This window comes from Myiozetetes cayanensis, unplaced genomic scaffold (genome assembly GCF_022539395.1).
Source record: "Myiozetetes cayanensis isolate MyiCay16 unplaced genomic scaffold, myiCay2020 scf1, whole genome shotgun sequence".
Lineage (NCBI taxonomy): Eukaryota > Metazoa > Chordata > Aves > Passeriformes > Tyrannidae > Myiozetetes > Myiozetetes cayanensis.
The window spans coordinates 27,472,947-27,493,555 of record NW_026086604.1 but is presented as its reverse complement, the minus strand read 5'-3'; the positions used below and the strand labels follow the sequence as shown (position 1 = coordinate 27,493,555).

The 20,609-nt window shown below is 44.0% G+C and overlaps 1 protein-coding gene across 2 annotated transcripts in view; it reads right to left on the bottom strand.

Moving 5' to 3' along the window:
- The window catches only part of ZNF704 (zinc finger protein 704), a 101,648-nt gene extending 99,595 nt beyond the window's left edge, over positions 1 to 2,053 (bottom strand). Inside the window, exon 1 of one of the 2 annotated variants that reach the window (XM_050332953.1) lies at positions 1,795 to 2,053. In XM_050332953.1, coding sequence (XP_050188910.1) covers positions 1,795 to 2,037 — 243 coding nt within the window. In that variant the 5' untranslated portion in view covers positions 2,038 to 2,053. The remainder of the gene's footprint in view (positions 1 to 1,794) is intronic. The other variant, XM_050332944.1, reaches the window with a different exon arrangement.
- Between the last annotated feature and the right edge of the window lie 18,556 nt (positions 2,054 to 20,609).

The window sequence follows — 20,609 nt, the reverse complement described above, 5'->3', positions numbered from 1 at the left end:
TTAAGCTTTATGTACTCCCACACTAACAATCCCTAAAGAAATACACAGAAACCAAAGATAATTTCTTTACAGTGTTAAATTGTAAGTTTTCTTAGTTTACAGTACTCAAAAGGATAAGCAGAGAAAGCAGAAACCAGCCAGGTCATGACAGTTAGACGTACTCTTCCAAAGAGGGTAACTATGTGCACCTGGTTACCAAAAACGTCTGCAGAGTTGATTACGTACACTAAAAGTAGCCTAATAGGTATGATTCTACTCATCACATCTATGAGGTAGGTTTTCTGTCCAAGGAAGTAAATACATGCAAGAACTATGTTTTTATATGCACACATACTCCTAAGCGTAAGGCAGAAATACCAGTTACCTTTAACTGTTCTTCTACTCAAAAGCATGTTGAAGGCTGACAAACAGAACAGTGCACTCTGATAATCCACATTATATACAGACTACACCTATGTAATCCAGTTGATAGTTCAGATTACTGTGCTCCACTTGAGAATTTCACTTTTTTTTCTATTGGTTATATACAGGAAGTTCCTCTAAGCCTCCTCTTCCACTTAAGAGTTTCATACGAATGGGAGACAGATGAGACCAGAAGCACGTTAAGGTGCCCTTCATTCTAAGGCTACCAGTCAAGTGTCGAAAGGTTTTGTATCAACCAAGCTGTTCCAGCCTGTCAGGCCTCAGCACCATGGATGGTTTGACTCAGGCACACCATAACCACAACTCATGGCCCTTGACAGACTCACCCTACTCCAATGTCCCAGTGGCATAACACTGATCCTGTCAGTATTGTAACAATCTTGCTCTGAAGTAATATGGAGATAACTTGTATTTCTGCTGCTACTTTCCTTCAGGGATTTTTTTTATGTGTTCTTTGTTTTGAATTTGTTTCCTTTTTTTATTTTTTTTACAACTGTGGGTACAGGGAAGACCCCAATGGTAATACGGCACTACTACTTCCCTAACCCTGAACTCTTGCTAAATAAGAATCATTATCCAGATTAAAGAAAAAAAAAAAGTAATTCAAATGGATGTCTTCTAAACTTCCATTTTCCATAACCATTGTACACGTATCACATGAATCCTCTGCAGAACTACACACAGACTTAATCTTACTACCCTGGTTATCCCAAGAGGAAAATAATTACAGAAAACTCTCCACGATAAAATCATTAAGCCTAAATCTGCGGGATCTCAGCCGGTGGGTGTGTTCAGCAGGTTGTTCCCAAACGCATCGAATTCCGCGCACTGCCCGCACACGCTTCCATGGTTTTCGAATCGGGCCTCTGCACAGTACTGCTCCATTCCCAAACTTTCCACAGGTCGCCCACTCAGGTCTCCTCCCGATAGCCACCCCGGGCAGCCCGCAGGGCACGGCTCTCCAAAACACCTCTGCGCACACGACTGGGATGAACATCCACCCCTGGCAGCCCCGCGCATCACCCAGCCAAGTCTCCACTCCCGATGCTCAAACTCCTTCGGACACCGGTGGCGCCCCACGCCCCCCACCCGCTTTTAGCCGCTTTTCGCCGCCCGCACCGGCCGCCCCCGGAGCCCGGCAGCCGCCTCCCCTGGGACTTGTTGAGCGCCGGTCCGTCCGGCCCCGGCGACCCCACAGCTCCCAGTGCCCGCCCGCTTCCCTGCCCCGCTCCGGGCCGCAGGCCGCCCCCACCGCTCCCCGGCCTGGCCCGGGACACCGGTCGGCCCGGCCCGCCCCGCCGGCGCCGCACCCCCGAGCGGGCCCCTCCATCGCTCCCGCCCCGCTCCCGCCCTCGCCCTCCCGGGACGCACCTTGAGGCTGCCCCGGAGGGGGCCCTTGCCGTGGCCGGTCAGCGCCGAGGGGGCGCTCCCCAGGCCGCCCTCCTCCTCCTCCTCTTCTTCCTCCACCTCCACCACCACATCTTCGTCTTCGTCCTCCTCCTCCAGCGCCGCGGCGGAGCCCTCCCGCCGGGGCGGCCTCCAGGCGCTCTCGGGCTTGGGGGGCCGGACCGCGTCCACCTGCGCGGCCGCCGCGCTCAGCCGCCGGCTGCCCATGCTGGAGCGCTTGGCCAAGCGCCGCGCCTGCATGGTGCCTCCGCCCGGCCGGCCCGGCCGCCTCCCGCCGCGCTCAGCCCCGGCCGCGGGCAGCGGCCCCGCCGAGCTGCCCAAGGGGCGGCGGCGGCGCTCACCGGGGGGCGGCGGTGGGTGTGTGCGGCGGGCGCGCCGCGGCCATGGGGGCCCGCGGGCGCGGCCAGGCGGGCCCGGAGCCGGCGCGGCCGCCCAGCCGCTCGCCCACCTGCTCCCGCCGCCCGCCTCCTCCTCCTTCCCCGCCGGCTGCCGCCCGGCCCGGCCCGGCTGTCGGGCGCGGCGCGGGGTCCGCTCCCGCTCGCCTTTCTCGCCGCCGCCGGTCCCCGGCGTCAAAACCCGGACTGGATTCCCGCCGGCCGCGGCTCCGCCAGGCGCGGCGCGGGGCGGCGGGGCCGCGCTGCCTTGGCCCGCAGCGGCGGGCGGGCTCCCCTGCGGGCGGCGCCGGCCCCCCACACACACCCGCCCCGGGCCCGGGACGCCCTGCCGGGGCAGCGGGGCCCGGGCCGGCCCTGGTGCCGACGGGTCTGTCTAAACGGCAGGAGGGCCGGGAGTGCCCGACAGGACACTGAGGGGCTGGAGCGAGCCCAGAGAAGGGCAACGAAGCTGGTGAAGGGTCTGAAACACGAGTCTTACGAGGAGCGGCTGAGGAGAGGCTGAGGGTGTTTTCCTGGAGAAGAGGAGGCTCTGGGGTGACCCTATCGCTCTCTACAACGTAAAAATACCTGAAAGGAGGTTGTAGCCAAGTGGGGGTCGGCCTCTTATCCCAAGTAACAAGGGACGCAACGACAGGACATAGTCTTAAGCTGAGGTTTAGGTTGGACACTGGGAGGAATTTCTTCACAGAAAAGATGATTAGACATTGGAATAGGCTGCTCAGGAGGTGGTGGAGTCACCGTCCCTGGAGGTGTGTAAAGGAAAGACTAGATGTGGCACTTAGTGCCATGGTCTAATTGACACGGTGGTGTTCAGTCATAGGTTGGACTCGACGATGTGAGAGATCTTTTCGAACCTAATTGATTCTGCGTGGTGCCTCCACCCGGCCGACCCGGCCGCCTCTCGCCGCACTCAGCCCCTGTGCCTGACAGCCCTCCACCCACAGGACAGGCTGCCAGATGTCTAGGGCTTCGGTGAAAAAATTATTTTACCTCTCCCCCCCCCCCAAAAAAAAGAAAAAGAAAAAAATGTAGGGTTTTGGGTTTTTTTTTTGAAGATAATAATTGAAGCAGTGTTACCTACACCCTGTTGGGGAGAAAGCTATCCAGACAGGGAAATAGTTATGGTTTAAATTGTCATAATTCTGTGCTTAAAATACCTTTCTGAAAAGTTTTTTTTAAAGCTAGAATAGTTTCCCAACAGTTTGAAGTTACTACAGTCATTTAAATTTATTATAGGCTTCTATGCCATTTATGAATGCCTCCTGAGATTGAATTATATTTAAGGTTGTCATATGCTTTTCCTAACCTCTTCCATTATAAGTCTTAAGGCTACGTTTACATGTTATTTTTGAGACATACATATTTTTTGCCATTTACAAATGAATTACAGTAATTCCCTTTTCAGTGTTCAGTACCTTTCTCCCTGCACATTCTGTTTTAGCCACATGTCAACAGACCAAATGTACACCTAATATGTCAACGTGGGGCCAAGCTTCACCCTAGGTTAATTTGTCTGTCAAAAAGTGATTATATTTTTCATTCTAGAATATAGCGTACAGAACTTCCTAGGCAAAAAATTATAGATAATACAGTACCCATTCTTAAAGAAATAATGAAGTTACTTTTCATGTCCAGCTATGTAAGTTGTTTGAATTTTTTCAACCCAATCCACAGAGTTGTTTTTGTTGAACGTTCAACGTTCCCAGAGACTATACGACCCTGGACAAGATCTGCAACAAAATTGCTGGCAAATTCTGGCGTATCAGGTGTCAGCAGTATTTCCCCACCGACCCAAAAGTGTCTCTTCCAGATGTTTTACCACAGCTTTGACCAGCTGCACTGCAACGTTGTCTCAGCCCATCTCACAGCAGAACAGCAGCCAAAACCTCTGGTACATGCTGCCACAAGATGTTCTGTCTGTTTTCCTGCCACTGCATGCACACTTAGCTTCTTGACACCTGGTTGATCAGTCATAGTTTTTTGAAGCTTATGTTGCATAAAGGATAGATTTGTGGAAGAAAAATAAAGGAGAAATTATTTTTTTTCATTTTATTCCTATGCTGAATGTTCAGATTTAACGTTTTGATTTGACATAATTATGTTTAGGTTTTCCATTAAACATGAATTCCAACATGAATTTCTATAGTACTCGGAGTTCCTGAATACTTGTACCTCAAAGGCATGGAAATGGAATCATTCCAATACCTCCTAGTCTTAAAATTATTTGAAATGTTTTGTATCATTTGAATAACACCTGAAACTAATTGTGGTTTTCTGTAGGGGCCTGTGTTCACAGCTATCTGAATTATAATCACGTTACTTAGGGTCCTATTCCTATCTGCCATGTATTGGGGGTATATGTTGAGAGACTTCCTTGACTTTTTTCAAAGTGCAGCAAAACCAGAACCAAAAATTACAAATTATATGCACTGAATGTGTTATCACTGACTAGGCTTATATGAGCCAGCACGAACACTGCACATAACAGAAAGGAGACCAAAGGATCTCTTGCAGAAAACGGTGATAAAGGATAGCTGGGCTTGCACAGGCACGTCTGTTAACTGCCATGACAACTCACACTTCAGCCTCTGTTTGAACTCCCTGTTCAGCCTTTTTGCCGTGTTAGTTCCGGGACTTGCTGTAAGGTTCAGCTGACTTGACACCTCTTGCCCTGAGGTTTGGTGAGTGAACACAGAAGCAGAGATTGTTAACCAATAATCAGGCTTTCATTTGTCAGTTCAGCAATTGTTTCAAAAATTACTAATTGGGTTCCCTGTTTTGGTGGCAAGAGGCAAAGAGAGGCTCAGACAGGTTCTCAGGAACCAACAAAACATTCCAGGCCTGCCTGGCTGCAGGAGGGTGCTCCATCCCCCAAGGTGCTGCCTCTTCTCCCAGAGGACTCCAGCAGATCATAGCCCCTTAAATCTCAAAGCGGAGCAGGACAGCAGCGGAGCCCTGCAACAGTAGGTCAGAGGAAAAGTGTAACCAGATTATGGTGGAGGGAGAGGTGATACAATAGTTTTGAGATCAGGAGGGTTAAGGAATGGCAGTCCAGAGTTCACTGGGCTGATGGGCAAGGCAGTCCTGGGAAGGGGCTTAGAGAAGACTAACTTTTATTAATAATCTGAGCTGCTAGGGCTTCTTACTCCTGCTGGGTTATCAAATGCAACGAGAAGCCAGTGTTGACAACTCTACAACAGATTGGTTAAAGATTTCTAGCACTTCTCAGTCGAGCCAGATTGGAGCTGTAGTAAGAATAACTTCTCTCGCAGTATTTGATACAAACAAAAGATAGAAATGACTGTTTGATCCATTTGTCCCAGTCTGTCTGACTTGCAGTATGAATGGAGCTGAAGCTGAACTCATGTTGCCCTCACAGGCTTCCCAGGGGAGCTAAATTATGTAAGAAGTCTTCTAAGGATAGTCAAGGAGTCCTAGATACAGTCCTCTTCAGCATCTTTACATTCACAAATAATTAAGAGTCAAACACAAGCCATAATCCCCTATCACACATCAACATTTTTTTCCTTGAGACTCAGTCTTAGCACTCTTGGGGTGAACTTGCTGAACAATTCTGGCCCATAGCCACAGCCTGACATCAAGTAAATTCTTGTGATACAGGGGGTAATATGGTATCACTTAGCTTAACAAAGATATCTCATGATTGTACTACAGCATAATATGCCTCTCACAAAAGTACGGGCTCTGGCTGGAATAATAGCTGTTTACATGTCAATGATTTCCAGGCTTATTAAAAGTTAATGTGCACATTCGCACTCCCTTTGTGTACACAGCTCTCCAACACAGCAGAAGTGTTTCAGATACTTCTTTGCCTCAAATCTTAACAATCAGTTAATATTTCCAAAAATGAAATGTCTCTCTCTCTCTCGACATATGAGATAATTCAACTAATAAGTACATATAAGCATATATATCCCCCTTTTGAAGTTCTTCTAGAACAATCTGTGAAGGTGAATTAGTGACAGCTTTTCAGTTCATCTTGAATAATTATTGTCTAATTTGTTCAGTATATCTACTGGGCAGCCCTGTGCACTAGCCACAAACAAAAGTAAAAATCTAGCTCTCCCTAGCACTGCCTTAAGTACTCTATACTGATTAACATCAGGTGAAGTTTTCTTATGATACTTATTTCTTCCAAACATTTTATACAGTCCATAGCTCACTTATTACAGTTAAATATTCCTCTCATTTTTAATATAATTATTAACTGTACAGTGATCATCACTGCAGGCAAAGCTTGCCTAACACCACACTGTGGGGAATGAGATCCTTCAAAGAGCAGGTATTCTTCCATAATGCTCATGGAGGTACTACTCTGTAACCACCTCGCTCACTGGCCCCAGAACTGCTCCCACCAGGGACCATCACTCAGTGGCACAGCTGCCAAGCAGCAACAGACACTAGCACAGCTAACAAGCATTGCTACGGGGGTGCTTTAGTTTGCCTCTCAGGAGCAGGCACATACATGGCAGTGTGCATTTTACTGGACCACCCACAATACTGCCTCTGCTAGCTCTCCTTTCTATTTTATCTTTTATTATTTTTCTCAAAATGTGCCTGCAAGGAACAATACATTTCTTTAATATCTGAGTATTTTTCCCCTTGTCCATGAATGCCAGCTTTTTATCACTAGAGGCAAGATCCCCTCTGCCCCTATCTCCTCCCAGACTGATGCTATGGTTTAGTTCCTTACATTTAAAAGTCTAGCAGCAAGAGGAAGAAAAGAAACCCTCAATATTCTGCACATAAAACCACCACATATTTTTTCAAACATAACCTGCTCAAGTAGTCATTCACTTTTCACTTTTTAGTGTGCAACAGATGTACTTGTTTGAGCTTCAGTATTCAAACCAGCATGTATATTAACTGTGTGTGTGTTCCACTTCCCTCATAATCCCAGGCATTTGAGCCCCTGCCAACTTCTTTATTCAGGGACCTGCCTTCTCCACACCCCCTTTGTAAACTTTGCATTTGTTTTGCTTTATAGCGATCATTGAAGTTCTCACTCCAGCTGGGAGGACAGCCAGGCACCTTCAAGAACAAGGGAATGATTGACAATATTAGGCAGAAAATTGTCTACCAGATGCTGCTCAAAAGGAGAGGTGGCAACCTTCCGACCCCCTTCTCAGTAAGCGAAATCGTCGCTTCTGTAACATGCCTCTGCCCCACTTGTCAACTGAGTGGGGAGCACAAGGTCACTTCTGCGTCTGGCTGTTGTGCAGCAAAATGCCACCCTGCAGACAAGGCTGTGCCTTCTGCATGAAGGAGGTCCCAGTGCCAGCCATGCATTGGAATGAAGTGGCAAAATTCATCAACCATCGCGCATTACTTTTTCAGTTACTGCTCTGAAACACTGACTAGGTCTCAATAGCCTTACTGGTACGGAAAGGAAGGGAGTTCTGGACAATCCATCCTTCGACTGTGAGAGAATAAACATCAACCAGACCTGCACGGCTTTGTAGAAAACCCTCCACAGAGGTTTTGCTGTTGTCATTAGTACTTCCACGCAATCTACATGTTTATGTCTCTTAAAAGGCTTTGTTCCCCCTCCTCCAACAAAGAGGACAGCTCATTGGAGTTTTATGCTAGTACCAGTACAATGACTACAGTTCCCCTTTTTACAAATTAACTAGTCTGAGGAAAACAAAGGGATAAACTTGAAAAAAAGTAAGACTAACATTTTTTTACTAAATTAGCTGACTGAACATGAAGGGGAAACAAAACAGAGAGAGAAAACAATTTTTCTTACCAAAAGCAGTGCAGGATAAAAAACCCAACTAGTCTACACTGAGGGCAGGAACAAAGGACACATAGGCCTCTGTAATGCAAATGTCTGAGCGCACAATAGAAATAACCATATATACATTATTGGATTTTTTTTTACACAAAAATAAATATTTGGGGGGACTTTCAAAGTTACTTGTGCTCGTTCATGTGTTGTTAACAGCTGTGTGTGAATAATGACCCCTGAAATGACACTGAAATTAAAAGATGATAGAGGAAACTAAAGATGATAGCTGAAATACTATTTTAAGCAAATATATTCATTAATTGTCTTAATTCAAGTGGAACTTCCCATGCAAATTAGATTAAATATATACTAAGAAAACTGCAAGATTGGCATGTCAACTTCCTCTTTCTCAGTGAAGTGTCAAAGAAATCATCTTGATTCTGGAAGTCAAAGCTGAACTTGCAGAAGTAGCAATTACAAAGAAAATAACTAGCTGTTCCTTTCAAAATGAACAAATTAGACACTCAAAACCCCATAAATATTACAGGACCACATAAAAGTACTTTCAGACTCACATTTTAACATGGAAACTCCATTGTAAATCTTGTGGAACTAAAAAAACAGACTACATAGCTGCCAGTCAATCAGCAATAAAAATATTTACACCAATAAATTAAGCAATGGGTACAATTTTATTTTGATCATCTTGCTACCGATCATAAAATAGTATAGTTTTATTTGCATAAATTCTTTATTCTGTTATTAAGATGAACACTCTGCTTTGAAGAGAGCACTCTACATTTTTTGGCTTGCATACCACACTGACATCAATCCTAAAGGCTCTTTCAGTGAACACCATAACCAAAATGTACGAGAAACACCAGATAGCCAAATAACTTGAAGCTCCCCCTCATCACGCCTGCATTACCAGATGAAATCCAGGTCACTAGCGTGAGAGGTAGGAGACTTTCTTCTGTGTTGTACATCTTCCTATTTTCCAGTGAGTAAAGAGGGATTATTAAAGCTAATTTTTGGTGGTGTGGGAGTTTGCTTTTTTTTTTTGCTTTGTTTTTTTTTTGTTTGCTTTGGGGTGGTTTGTTTTTTCAGGGAAGCTCCCTGATGGAAGTTTCTCTGGAGATTCTCCTTCTCCTTAGGAGTTTACAGAAAAATTGACAGTTTTGATGGCCCGTTTCCCCCAAAAGGCTGAACGTCTCAACTCTAGACTGTTCCCGCTTTCCCCTTCCGTCCTCCTTCGGGATCAAGCTGCCCCGTTCTCCATGTGGAAACGCGGCTGACCTCTTCCTGCTTCTCCCACCCCTCTCTCCTCCATTAAAAAAAAAAGATCCGAATAAAGGAACAAACAATTCACACAGACGGAGCTGGAAAGGCGCAGATAGAGAGGACTTGCTTGGAAGCGGGCTGTCTCCCCCCTGCCAGGACAGCGTCCCTTGCTGTCACCCCGGAGGTCCCCGCACATCCCCTCGCAGCGCTGCCCTCGCAGGACGCCGAGGGCCGGGCCGGGCCGGCTCCCGCCACCCCCGCTCCCCGCTCCATGCTCCCGCCGCGATCCTGTTCGGCTTTTGCCTCGGATTCCTCCTGCCGCCGGCGGAGCGCGGCGCGTAAACACGAGCGGCGCTGTGAGGGGGTCGGCCCTGCCCGCCCGCCGCGGGAGGGGCGGGGGCGCCCCCGGCACCGCCCGGGCGCTCGGAAGGGGAGGGGACAGGGTGGGCCCCGGGAGGGAAGCAGCTGGACCTGTCCCGCCGCCGCCAGTGCTGCGCATTTCCTACGATGCTGTGGGGGCGGGCGCTGCTCCCCGCCCCGGCCACCCCCACGCCGCAGGCCGCCTCCTCTGACACCCCTCTCCCTTGTCCTGGGCACTGCGGGATCTGCCGCAATCGGTGCCACAGTTGGTTATAAATAAACGTCGTAAAGCCCCCGTTGCCGACGTTGGATGATTGTGTAAGACTTTCGTCTTCCTTAAAAAAATACCCAAATAAAACCATTGTTATCTTCCTCTGCGAGGGGGGAAAAAAAAAAAGTTTGGAAACTTTATACAACAGCTGAGAAATCGGCAAATATGTAAAATGACCCAAACTTGGCTCTGTCACAACTCGTGATTGTTGAGCTAAAATTGATGACCAAAGGGATCCTTTAATGTGATAGGGCTGAGACAACTTGTACTCAAGCAGTTACCTGATTTACAGGCACAATACAAATGTAAGCATGTACTGTTAAACACAGAATGGGATTTGGGTACAATATGCATAATCCAAAATACAGTCAAAGTTGTAGCTTATGGCTGTGGCAGGCCCAATTCAACTGCAGCAACCCCCGCAACCCCCCCACCCCGGGAAACAGGGAAAGGTCTTAAATTCCACATGCTAAGTCACACTTATTTATCTTCCTGGTGGTTAAGTCTTTGGTTTTGTTTTCAGAGGGAAGATAGAAAACAAAAACTGAATTTTGAAGAGGCGGTGTTTTCTTTTGATTATCTTTTCAGGTGTAATGTTTTGGCTTGAATTTGTAAGTCCTTTTAATTTTTGGTTTCTGGCTGGGTTTTGTATAGCAACACTTGAGCTATTCTGTTTTGCTGGCTTCCTTTGGTAGAGGCGTGTTGTATTTTAATCTATGATTTATGTAAGCAAAAAGAAAACCTTGCGGGTACTGGAAGTGTTACTAAACACAAAGAGTTCTTTTCCAATGTTTACGAAACAAACTTATTTGTGTATAATTTTTTTTTTTTTTTTAATATTAATGAGCTGCTCTGCCAGGCTTTGTTGTGGGAGGAATGGAGCAGCAGGGAAGAGCAGAGCACAGGAAGAAGCCAGAATGAGTCTTCCCAGAGCCTTTCCCTCCTATTGGTGTTAAAGATATTTGGTCAAAAGGTGACACAATGCACAAATTTGGCGTAGATGGCAAGATAAAGAGTATCACTTGAGCTAGAGTTTAATAAAGCATCTGCTGCCTTGTCTGAGTTAGCAATTTGGAACACGTTGTTTGGATAAACGGTCTCAAAGTGCAAAACAAAGGCAGAGTAAAGCAGCTCAGGGAAGCACAACATAGAGAAGGAGGAATAGGAGTGGTAGAGGATGACTCTAGTCACAGAGGAAGGACAGCAGAAGATGAGTGGAGGGACAAGGGGATCAAATAGTAGGAATGGGAGAGTAGCCCCAGAGCAGTGAATGATAGCAGAGATGTTGATGAAACCAACAGTTTTGTTTCTAATATTTATTTCCTCACAATTTTGCCTTGAACACAACTCTTCTTCATGAGCAGGTTACTGGGACAGAGGAGAAGAGGACTAAGTGATCAAACTGACATTATACCCTTGTGAAAGAGAGTTGGGATAACTCTTATGACACAGGTAAGTATTCTGACGATACTTGATAAAGGTGTTGTTAAGTTTGGATCGTTTTCTTTCTGTGTCTCTATTTCTGTGGTCACATTGCTCCTTTTGTTGCTCATAAGTTCAGCTGTCTGCAAACCCCAAACTTAGAGGACTTGGGACCTAGATTACCATTTTCCTACGGTAGCATGAAGTTCTTACAGAATAACAGACACTCATTTTAGAGAATTAACCTCTTTTGCCGCAGAATATTAGGTAAGCAGCCTGTCACATGAATTATTATTTTGAATGTTTTAATTTTAATAACTAAAGTGTAACATAGTTCTTTCAAAAAGGAGATTAGTTAACAGACACCATCTAACCCTGCTAGTTACATGCAAGGAGATTACAGAGAATGATACTCCGTTTGCACATGCATTTTGCAAAAGTAGTCCTTGGTTGTACTCTTTATTTTGCAAATTGCCGACATTGAGATGAAGGGTCTATAATTTCCTAGCTTGCCTTTCTCTTGGAACACTGGTGCTGCATTGGCACGCATCCACTTTGCTGTGACTTCATCTGAATACAGCAAATTCGTTATTATGATGAACAAAGGGTTGCTCTCTGGTCTGCTTTGAATCTCAGTCTGCTCATGGAGATTAGTGGGTTTTGAGCAATGCCAAGTCACTAAATATCTCCGCTTCAGTGATCTCAAAGATATTTGTGACAATGGATTTAGTAGTCATTTTCATGCATGTCTTATATTGATGTTTATCATACTACTTTAATAAATGTATTGGACAAAACCTTCTATAATAAAGCAGGATCCTGAAATGACAAATTTTAAATTTTCTCCAAGACTGGTGGTCCGCATTTTTCTGCTTCCTGAAAATTTTTTAGGGAGTATTGTTTTATTTTGATGTATGAGACAAAAAATGATAAACCCTTCAAAAATAGTGGGTTAAATTTTCCAGAAGCAAACAGATCCCAAAAGCCTTGTGTTGTTGCCAGGTTGAGCTTTAGACTTCTCTTTTATTTGCTCCAGGATAAGAACAATTAATCTCCAAAGCTGGGACAGGTTTCAGAAAATGGATGAGCACAGTGAATTCCTTATTAAACTAAAGAAATTTTCTAAACCATCTTTCTCAAAAGAGTAAAAGCAAAAATGTTTAGAACTCTTAGTTTACAGAAAATTTAGATCCAGAAACACAGACAAAAAATAGGTAAGAGAAATATTAAGTAATGATGAAAAAAAAAAAAAAGAAATAGACCTTAATACTAGCTTCTCTACAGTGAAGTTGATCCCAGTTCAGGATTTGACTGTTGTACTACCACTCCATGCACAGCAAAGGATAGAATTTATTTACAGTATTTCAGAAGTTTCTTCTATGTGAATCTTTGAAGATTTGTCCTACTCACTATCTTTACCTGCATTCCAAAGGCCTGTACTGTTCCCTGAGGTACACATTTCCAGTGATGAATCCAGAGGATCAGCCAGGGTCTTTGCTTCCGTACATAACATGCTCTGACATCAGCAGCATAAAACCAAAGGAGGTGACATAAAAACCTTTCAAGAAAGCTGTGTCAGTGCTGTGCTACACTCACAGGCAATAAACCACGAAGAACATGTTCAAGGGTAGAAGCCTGCCTGGGAGAATTGCTGTCACTTTTCTCTTGCTCCAAGTGCCAGATCAGCCTGAGCTGAGAACCACTGATCACTTCCCCCTGCTGTTCATGATGTTGGGCGGGAAAGAAAACCATGGCTTTGAGCTATTAAATCTAGGGCAAGGTTTCATTAGAGGCAGTGTCTGAACTGCCACCCAGCAGTGTGAGGTCACCCTGCATCATTACTTGTCCAGGGATGTACTAAATCTTGCTCAGTGCAATTTGTATTGTTATAAAGTGTTAAGAAGCTGGAATTTGTTTTTGTACTCAGACATTTTTCTGCAGCGTGACCCCGGTGTTTGCTGCTCAGGTAGCCACTTCTAGCTCTTCTTACCAGACCCACGGTTTCCATATCCTTGTTTTGAGCTGTGCTCCACAGGGATCACATCACCTTTATAGGTTTACATAGCTTCCAGCACAAGTCATATTGTAGCTAAGACATCTTTCAACTGTGAGCATTTCGATCCCAGGTGAAAAAATACAGACCTCTAATCCCTGAGTTCTAATTATGCTCCAGCCACCTTGATTCCAGTGTGCTGACCTGGCCTGAGGATGCAAGTGATGGCAAGAGATATTACTATTTTGGTGTGTTTCTTCTCTGAAAGCATAATTGTAAGCCACAAGTTTTGCATGTAGACAGACATGTACCAACAGGGGTGGGCCTGTTGAAATTTTTCTGTTTATTGAACTTGAATTCCATTCACAGTTACAGTCAGGTAAGCAGCTTCCAGTGTATACACAGAACATTTACTTGATAATGAAGAATTGAAAAGCCTGTCCATGAAACTTTGTAGTACTAGATGATGTCAGAAGGATTGTTACTGCATCTGCCCAAAATTCCCACTGTTGGAAAGAGCAAGATGATTGAATAAAAGGCAAAATTTTCCCATTTGCTTGTCAGCAGTTATGAGGAACAGGAAACTAAAGGCATTCATTTCAGGCCAGAGCAAAAAAACCCCAGTGCATGCTTCATCACAGGGCTAATACTGTATAATGATTGATGATTCTGTAATCAAAGCCCACGTAGAGAGAAACAGGCTGTAAATTAAATGGCAGAGTATTTCACAAGTGGCTTGGAATTGTAATGCAATGATCAAGAATTTACAGAGGAAGACTTTATGCCCTTTTTTAACAAACTGCAGTGCTTCTAACAGAAATAATTAGGATTCTGACAATACATTTGTTTGAATGAAGGATTCAGTTTGACCATAAAAAATAGCTTGTAATCTGCGTGTTACATGCAGCTTTCTACTGACACAAACTCATGGTCTAGTGCACCAGCATTCACAGCAAATTAGTCTTAGTTTTACTGTACTCTTTAACCACACCAAGTGGTACCTGGAGAAATGCAGTTCTTTTACTGTGTCACTGCCAGTCAGGTACCTCTTACAATTGAATCATAGAATGATTCAGTGATAGTCTTAAAATAAATGTCTCACTATATTTTGAACTTTCTTTTTTGGACTTAGTAGTAAAGAAAAAGGAGGAGGAGAAGGAATCCATTTCTCTTTCCCTTTTAAAATTCCCATTTTGGCAAGCCAGTGGCTTCCTCGAGCCATTCACTGCAATTCCTTCCTGGAAGCTTTCCTCCTCTCTAGAAGCAAAGCACCCTCCTTAGCTTTCCACGGAAGTGGAGGAGTGCATATTGCAAGTAAATTACAGTGTTCATTTGAAGAAACGAGTAGAATTATGGTTAGTAAACTGGACTAACATGAGCAAACATGCACCAAACACTCCATATCAACTTGAGCTAAACAAAGCATGTGCTACATCCAGCACATGGGCAGGTCAGTCATTCAGCACACATAATGCCTCTGATGCCTCTAGGAAACACAGGGTCTGTTGTAGCCTTCCAGAAAACTTGAGCTGTCCATAAAGTCTTGAATTTATCTTGCCTGTGTTCCAACATAACACATGTAAACATTTTATTTGGGAAATCCCACTGGCAGCAACCCTGAGATTCTTTCTAATGTTAGGTGTCACAGTGCAGCTGACTTCTTTCTTGAGGCAGCCTAAGATGCATTACAATTGCTACTTCTCAGAGGTTCCGAACACAACTTTTCACCAGCTCATCAGAAAACTGGACAGGGTTATTATGCATCTCTTAAACAATTGATAAATAGAAAGGAATATTCCTTTCTGTGATGGCTTGTGTGATCATAGAGTCTATCAAAACACTATTTCTGAGTTATTTAACCATTTTGGGGGCCAGCCTAATAGTTTCAGATTCAGAGGAAGGTAATTCCAGGAATGACTACTTCTGGGCATTTAGAAACTGCTCTCAAAGAAGTCTGAGTCTCTGCTTAAGTTGGGGCAGTCCTTACCAGTGGCATCCATCTTAGTGAGAAATTTATAAGCCTTGTTACTACCTTCTTTTGTCATTTTGTTTTAATAATGATTTGTAACAAATGTGCTGGCTCTTAAATATGTGATACAGTTCTTGTCCATTTGTGGACAAACCCCCTCAATCCTTTAACATTTAATTCAAGGAGATGTGTTTTTGACTTGTCATGAGTATTTAATGGTCTCATGATTGTTTTAGGGCTAGAGACAATTTTGAGGGGTGTTGAGACAACACTTTTCACACATATTCAGTTTATTTATACTGCAGCTTGTTTTGTGCATTGCCTACAAAATTATGCTTCATAGAAGAAAAGCCTGGCAACATGAGGGAAATTGTTGTAAACAACCAGAGTGAACACTCCAGCCTGTGTACAATAGACATGCTAGAACTCAAAATAGCACCAGAGGAAAAAAAACCCTCCCTTAAAAAACAGAACATTGTTTGTTTTTAAGAAACACTGAGCTTTGTTTTTAGTTTCTAGATTAAGCCCAATTGCCAAAAAAGCCTTTGTTCCTGCCTAAACCAAACTCAAGTTGGGAAGCGTAGCCAATAATTATTTCAATTAAGAATGTACCATCAAAAATCCAAGGGTGGGAATGCAAGAAGCGAAAAGTTGTTCAAAATTTTGAGCCTCATCCTCTCCCTGTTCTTTATCTCTCTTTTTTCCCAGGTGTAGGAATTGCAGCTTGAATGAACAGCAATAGAAACTGAGTTTCTGAGGAAAACTGAGTTTAAAAACGGAGAGCTTTTGGCAGCAGTCCCCCTCCGCCTCTTTTTGAGATCCTTAACGCATGCCGAATTTTTCCTCTTTACTATTGCCAGGGCTATTGAATGCTGAAGTCACTGTTTTGAACTTAAAACCTTCTAGAACTCTGAGACCTCTGTATGAAGGGTGCTTGCTGCCCTGCACATCTGCCAGAACCCAAAACTGAAATTTTAATCACAGATTCAACTTTGCAGTCTTAGAAATGAAAATTATCTTGGCTATGTTCTGCCTCCCATTATTTTCCCTCCCCTCCTGGCTCTTCCACCCCATCAGGCACAAACAATACAGTTTCTTGTACCCTGCAGTACCCACCTTCAGAACACTTGGCAATCTCTCTGGATGTCCATTCTGGTCCAAAATTGTTTCTGGGGCACATGCTTTCTTTTTGTGCTGCAAGGGATGTACCCTCACTCCAGTGACCACGATATTGCTCACATTAGAATGGGCAGGACCAGAAATTATTTACTTGTGGCTATTCCTACAAGCAGGTGGGTGCATGTTGTATAAAGTAAGTGTGCTGAAGCCAAGACCATGGATTCTGGGGATTGCCTCTCTTCTTATCCTTTTGTTACTGAATCTGTTCATCAGGTACAGAAATGAGTTAGGGAATTATTGTCAACTAAATGGCAAGGGTTTTTTTTCTGTCCCAACAGGGAGTGCAATTCATGAATGAAATAGCCCTGAGGAAAGCTATGTAGGGACCCCAAAACCTACTTACAAGGATGGTAGTACCCTCAGAAGTGCTTTGAAGAGCATTTGAAATTCTGGACCATGTGGAGACCACTGGTGGATTCAGAGCCAATAGTGCCAAGGGCTTGCAGCTGTCTAGGAAAGAGAGAACACTTTCTTAGTATGGTGAGGAAAGGCAAACATGAGACAGCAGTTACTGGATAGGCTTTTGGTGTCAAATCCACAAGCTGGATGTAGTAACATGGCAGATGTTGGCAAAGTCTGTCTGAAAAAAATTATTGTAATTTGTTCACCTACCTTAAACTGTTCTCTCTGCCTATGCAAAAGAAGTTCAGCAGTAGCAAAAACTCCTTGCAGTGTTTTTACATTCTTTTTCCTTTGTTGTTTTCCTTTCTTTTTTCTTTGTTGCAAATGCACTTTACAGAGGAACAAATGAATTAACTTTATCATGAATTAAAACTACACTTCAGATGGCACTGTTTGACTTGCCTGGTTTTCAGTGCTGCAACTTTCTTCTTCCTGCAGTATGAAAATTGCACTGGGGACAAGAACTTCAAGATGCAGTTTCTGTTGCCATTTCTGAAACACTGGAGGGAAATCTGGACTTCACTGGAATCAATGAAAGATGTCCTGGCCTGACCAGATCGTAATCTCAAATGAGTTCAAGCACTCCTCTAAATCAATTCTGAGTGCAGCCTAAAGTGTTACACAGCACTTTACATTTCTCAGCATACTGTAATGGAGATGACATGTACTTTAAAGCATTGGATTTATGCAGATTTGCCAAGAGGGCAATGGTGCACAGAGATGTTTTTAACTGAAAGGACATGTGCTCCCCATACGGATGCAGTCATGGTTGCTTAGTCTCTGAATGAGTTCATACTTGCACTTCTCCAGAAGAGAACATGTGCTTAGTATTTCTTCAGGCTAATTTTTTCATGCTACAAATAGCAGTTGTCATCATCTGAACCAACACACAGGTTTCAAGACACAAGCTGTCAGAACAAACTGGAATGGTTTGTGTCTGTGAAAGATGAATGCCAGGAAGTACCTGCCCATCCTAGGCTGGGCTGGCAAACCTTAATATTGTCATCTGTGTTCCTCACTGACTCCCTTAAGCAGTTCGTTCTCAGTCCATTGTCTGTTTGAGACTCCGTTGGAGTTACCTAATTCCATTAGTGGTGCAAGGGTCCCAGGCACTCACCTCTTAATTTTGTGTTAAAAGGGTTGTTTTTGTTTTTTTTTTAAAGCAAATGGAAAGTTGCTTGGCTTGGGTCCAAAAAGGAACAATTAGTATTTTGAAGCGTTTTTTTTTAGATTAACCTAAAATTAATTTATTAAGAACATGCCTGTACAGCCAACTCAGGCACCAGGATAGTAATTTTGGTCTTAATTTTTTCATATATGTGCCTGAAAGGTGCAGGATAACCACCAGACCATCTTCCCTTCATGACTGGGGCTGCTGTTGCTGTAGCACCTCATAGTGCTCTTGTCTTCAGCTCACACATTTCCGGTGGTAGAGTTCTCTGCTTCCAAACTCTCTTCTTCTGTGAACCTCACTGACCACAAACAACCTGAAAACTTCCTCAGGATGAGAGGCTTTTCCTCTGTTTTCAAGCTAGTCTGAGATTCCAGCCAGTTTTCACTATAGGCCATTGCTCAGAAAATTCCAAGTGGAAAAGTGCATTAGAAGAGCTTTGAAAAGGGAAGTTACATGATACCAAACCTTGATTCTCTCTCTTCTCCTCTCGACACACAGGCATACATGTATTTAAACAAATAAACCTACATATTTATCTCTCTTACTTAGATAGTTTGTGGCCAACAAAGTTTGTAGTGCTGGTGCAGAGACCTCCCAGTCCCATCTGCACGAGCTTGGTGAGCCTCCCTCTGTGGAGTCTCAGCTGGGCCTTGGTGCTGGACCTGCAGGACCAAGGCTGGAGCTGCGCTGAGGCAGCTCAGGGGATGTTACCCCATATGACAGAGTTGACGGTATCTTCTGGTAGCATGGGCTGCAAAAGTGGGCTGTGTTTGGGTTGGGAGGCTCACTAGGCACCAGATATATTTGAGAGCACTCACATACTTCATACAACTTTGTGCTTTTTTTTTTGATGCTTAAACCTCACTGACACAGTTTCTGTAGGGAAAAAACCCCACACCTGATCAAGCAATTAAAGACAAAGTAATTGAAAATAAGGGCACAGTACTACTTTTCAAGAAGAATCCCTTAATTTGGTGAGTGAGGTGGCTGGATGGGATCTCCTTTTTAAAAGAGTCCAATGGGACAAGGCCCTGGAGGGATCTAAGATAGCTGATTGATATTCAGGATTCACCTCCTCCAAGGACAACAGGGGTCCATCCTAAGGAGCAGGAACTCAGGGAAAAATGCCAGGAGGCCTGCATGGATTAGAAGAGAGCTCATGGAAAACTCAAACACACAAAGGTGAAAGCAGGGACAGGAAGCCTGTGAGGAATATAGTGACACTGTCCAAGCATGTAGAGACACATTTAGGAAAGCCAAAGACCAACTGGAATTAAATCTGGTAAGGAGTGTCAACAAGAAGGGCTTCTGTAATTATATCAGTGGCAAAAGGGAAAATGTGGGCCTGCTGTTACTGAGGGTGGCAGGGGTCCTGGTGACAAAGGACATGGAAAAGGCTGAGGTACTGAATGCCTTCTTCACCTCAGTCTTTAAAAGAAAGACCAGCCTTCAGCAGTACAAGGACATAGAGACAGAGGGAAAGTTTGAAGCAAGGAAGAAATAACCTCAGTGGAAGAAGCTCAGGTTGGAGAATACTTAACTGGACATATGTGAGTCCATGGGCCCCAATGGGATGCACGCAAAAGCACTGAGGGAGCTTGCTGATGTCATTGCGTTTTGGCTATCTTTGAATGATCATGGTGACTTGGAGAGGTGCATGAAAACTGTCAGAAAGCAAATGTTACTATCTTCCAAAATAACCTAAAGGAGTACCCAAGGAACTAGGTATTGGTGCCTCTCTCCTCCCACCTGTGACAGCCTCAGCCCTCTAACCCAGAAACAGCACAATGCTGGTTCTACTGCTGGGTTATAAGAATCATTACATTACTTGTTGCAGCAGCTGTTTGCTCCCTTCAGATCCCATCCAGACAGATTTTGCCCAGATCCTTTTGGTTTTTCTTTGTACTTTGCTGCTGAGAATAAGCTGCAGGTGAGAAAATAGAAAGATGTCTTAACACTAGTTTGAGTGCCAACCTTCAAGTATCTTTTGGACAAGTCTTGGCGCTCTACCGGTTGACTTGAGACACAAGTGCAGCCTAAGAAAGTTCAAGTTCAGGAGGTTGTTTTTCGTTTGTTTTTGCAGGCTCCTATAATTTCCCAGAAAAATTCAGGAAAGAAAACAGTGACTTTTAGGGCAATCTTTTGTAGTTCAGCTAAACCCTCAACAGAATTTTATGAGACAAAGAAAAAACACAATGCTAGCATTAGACTTTTGCCCTTGCCAGATTTCAAAGATTAACTACATAAATATGGGGCACATATGTGCTTCTCAAAACAGGTCACACAAAACTTTTGCATGATAGAAATAGTCCAGCAGTCTAATTATAGAGATTGCGACAAGATCTGCCTTATTTCTTGTTCATCTTGTGGCAAACTGAAATATTTAATAATAATGTTCCTTGCTATTATTATGTTACCCTATCCTAAAAATCCTTAATTACATTAACTGCTGATGGGATTTACATTCCACTTCAGTCACAGCTGTAAATATGCAGATCTTGACTACTTTGGTCAGTGAACTCTTTAGCAGGAACCATTTCAGAAATATCTATTGTAGCTCTAATATGCTTTTTAGCACCAC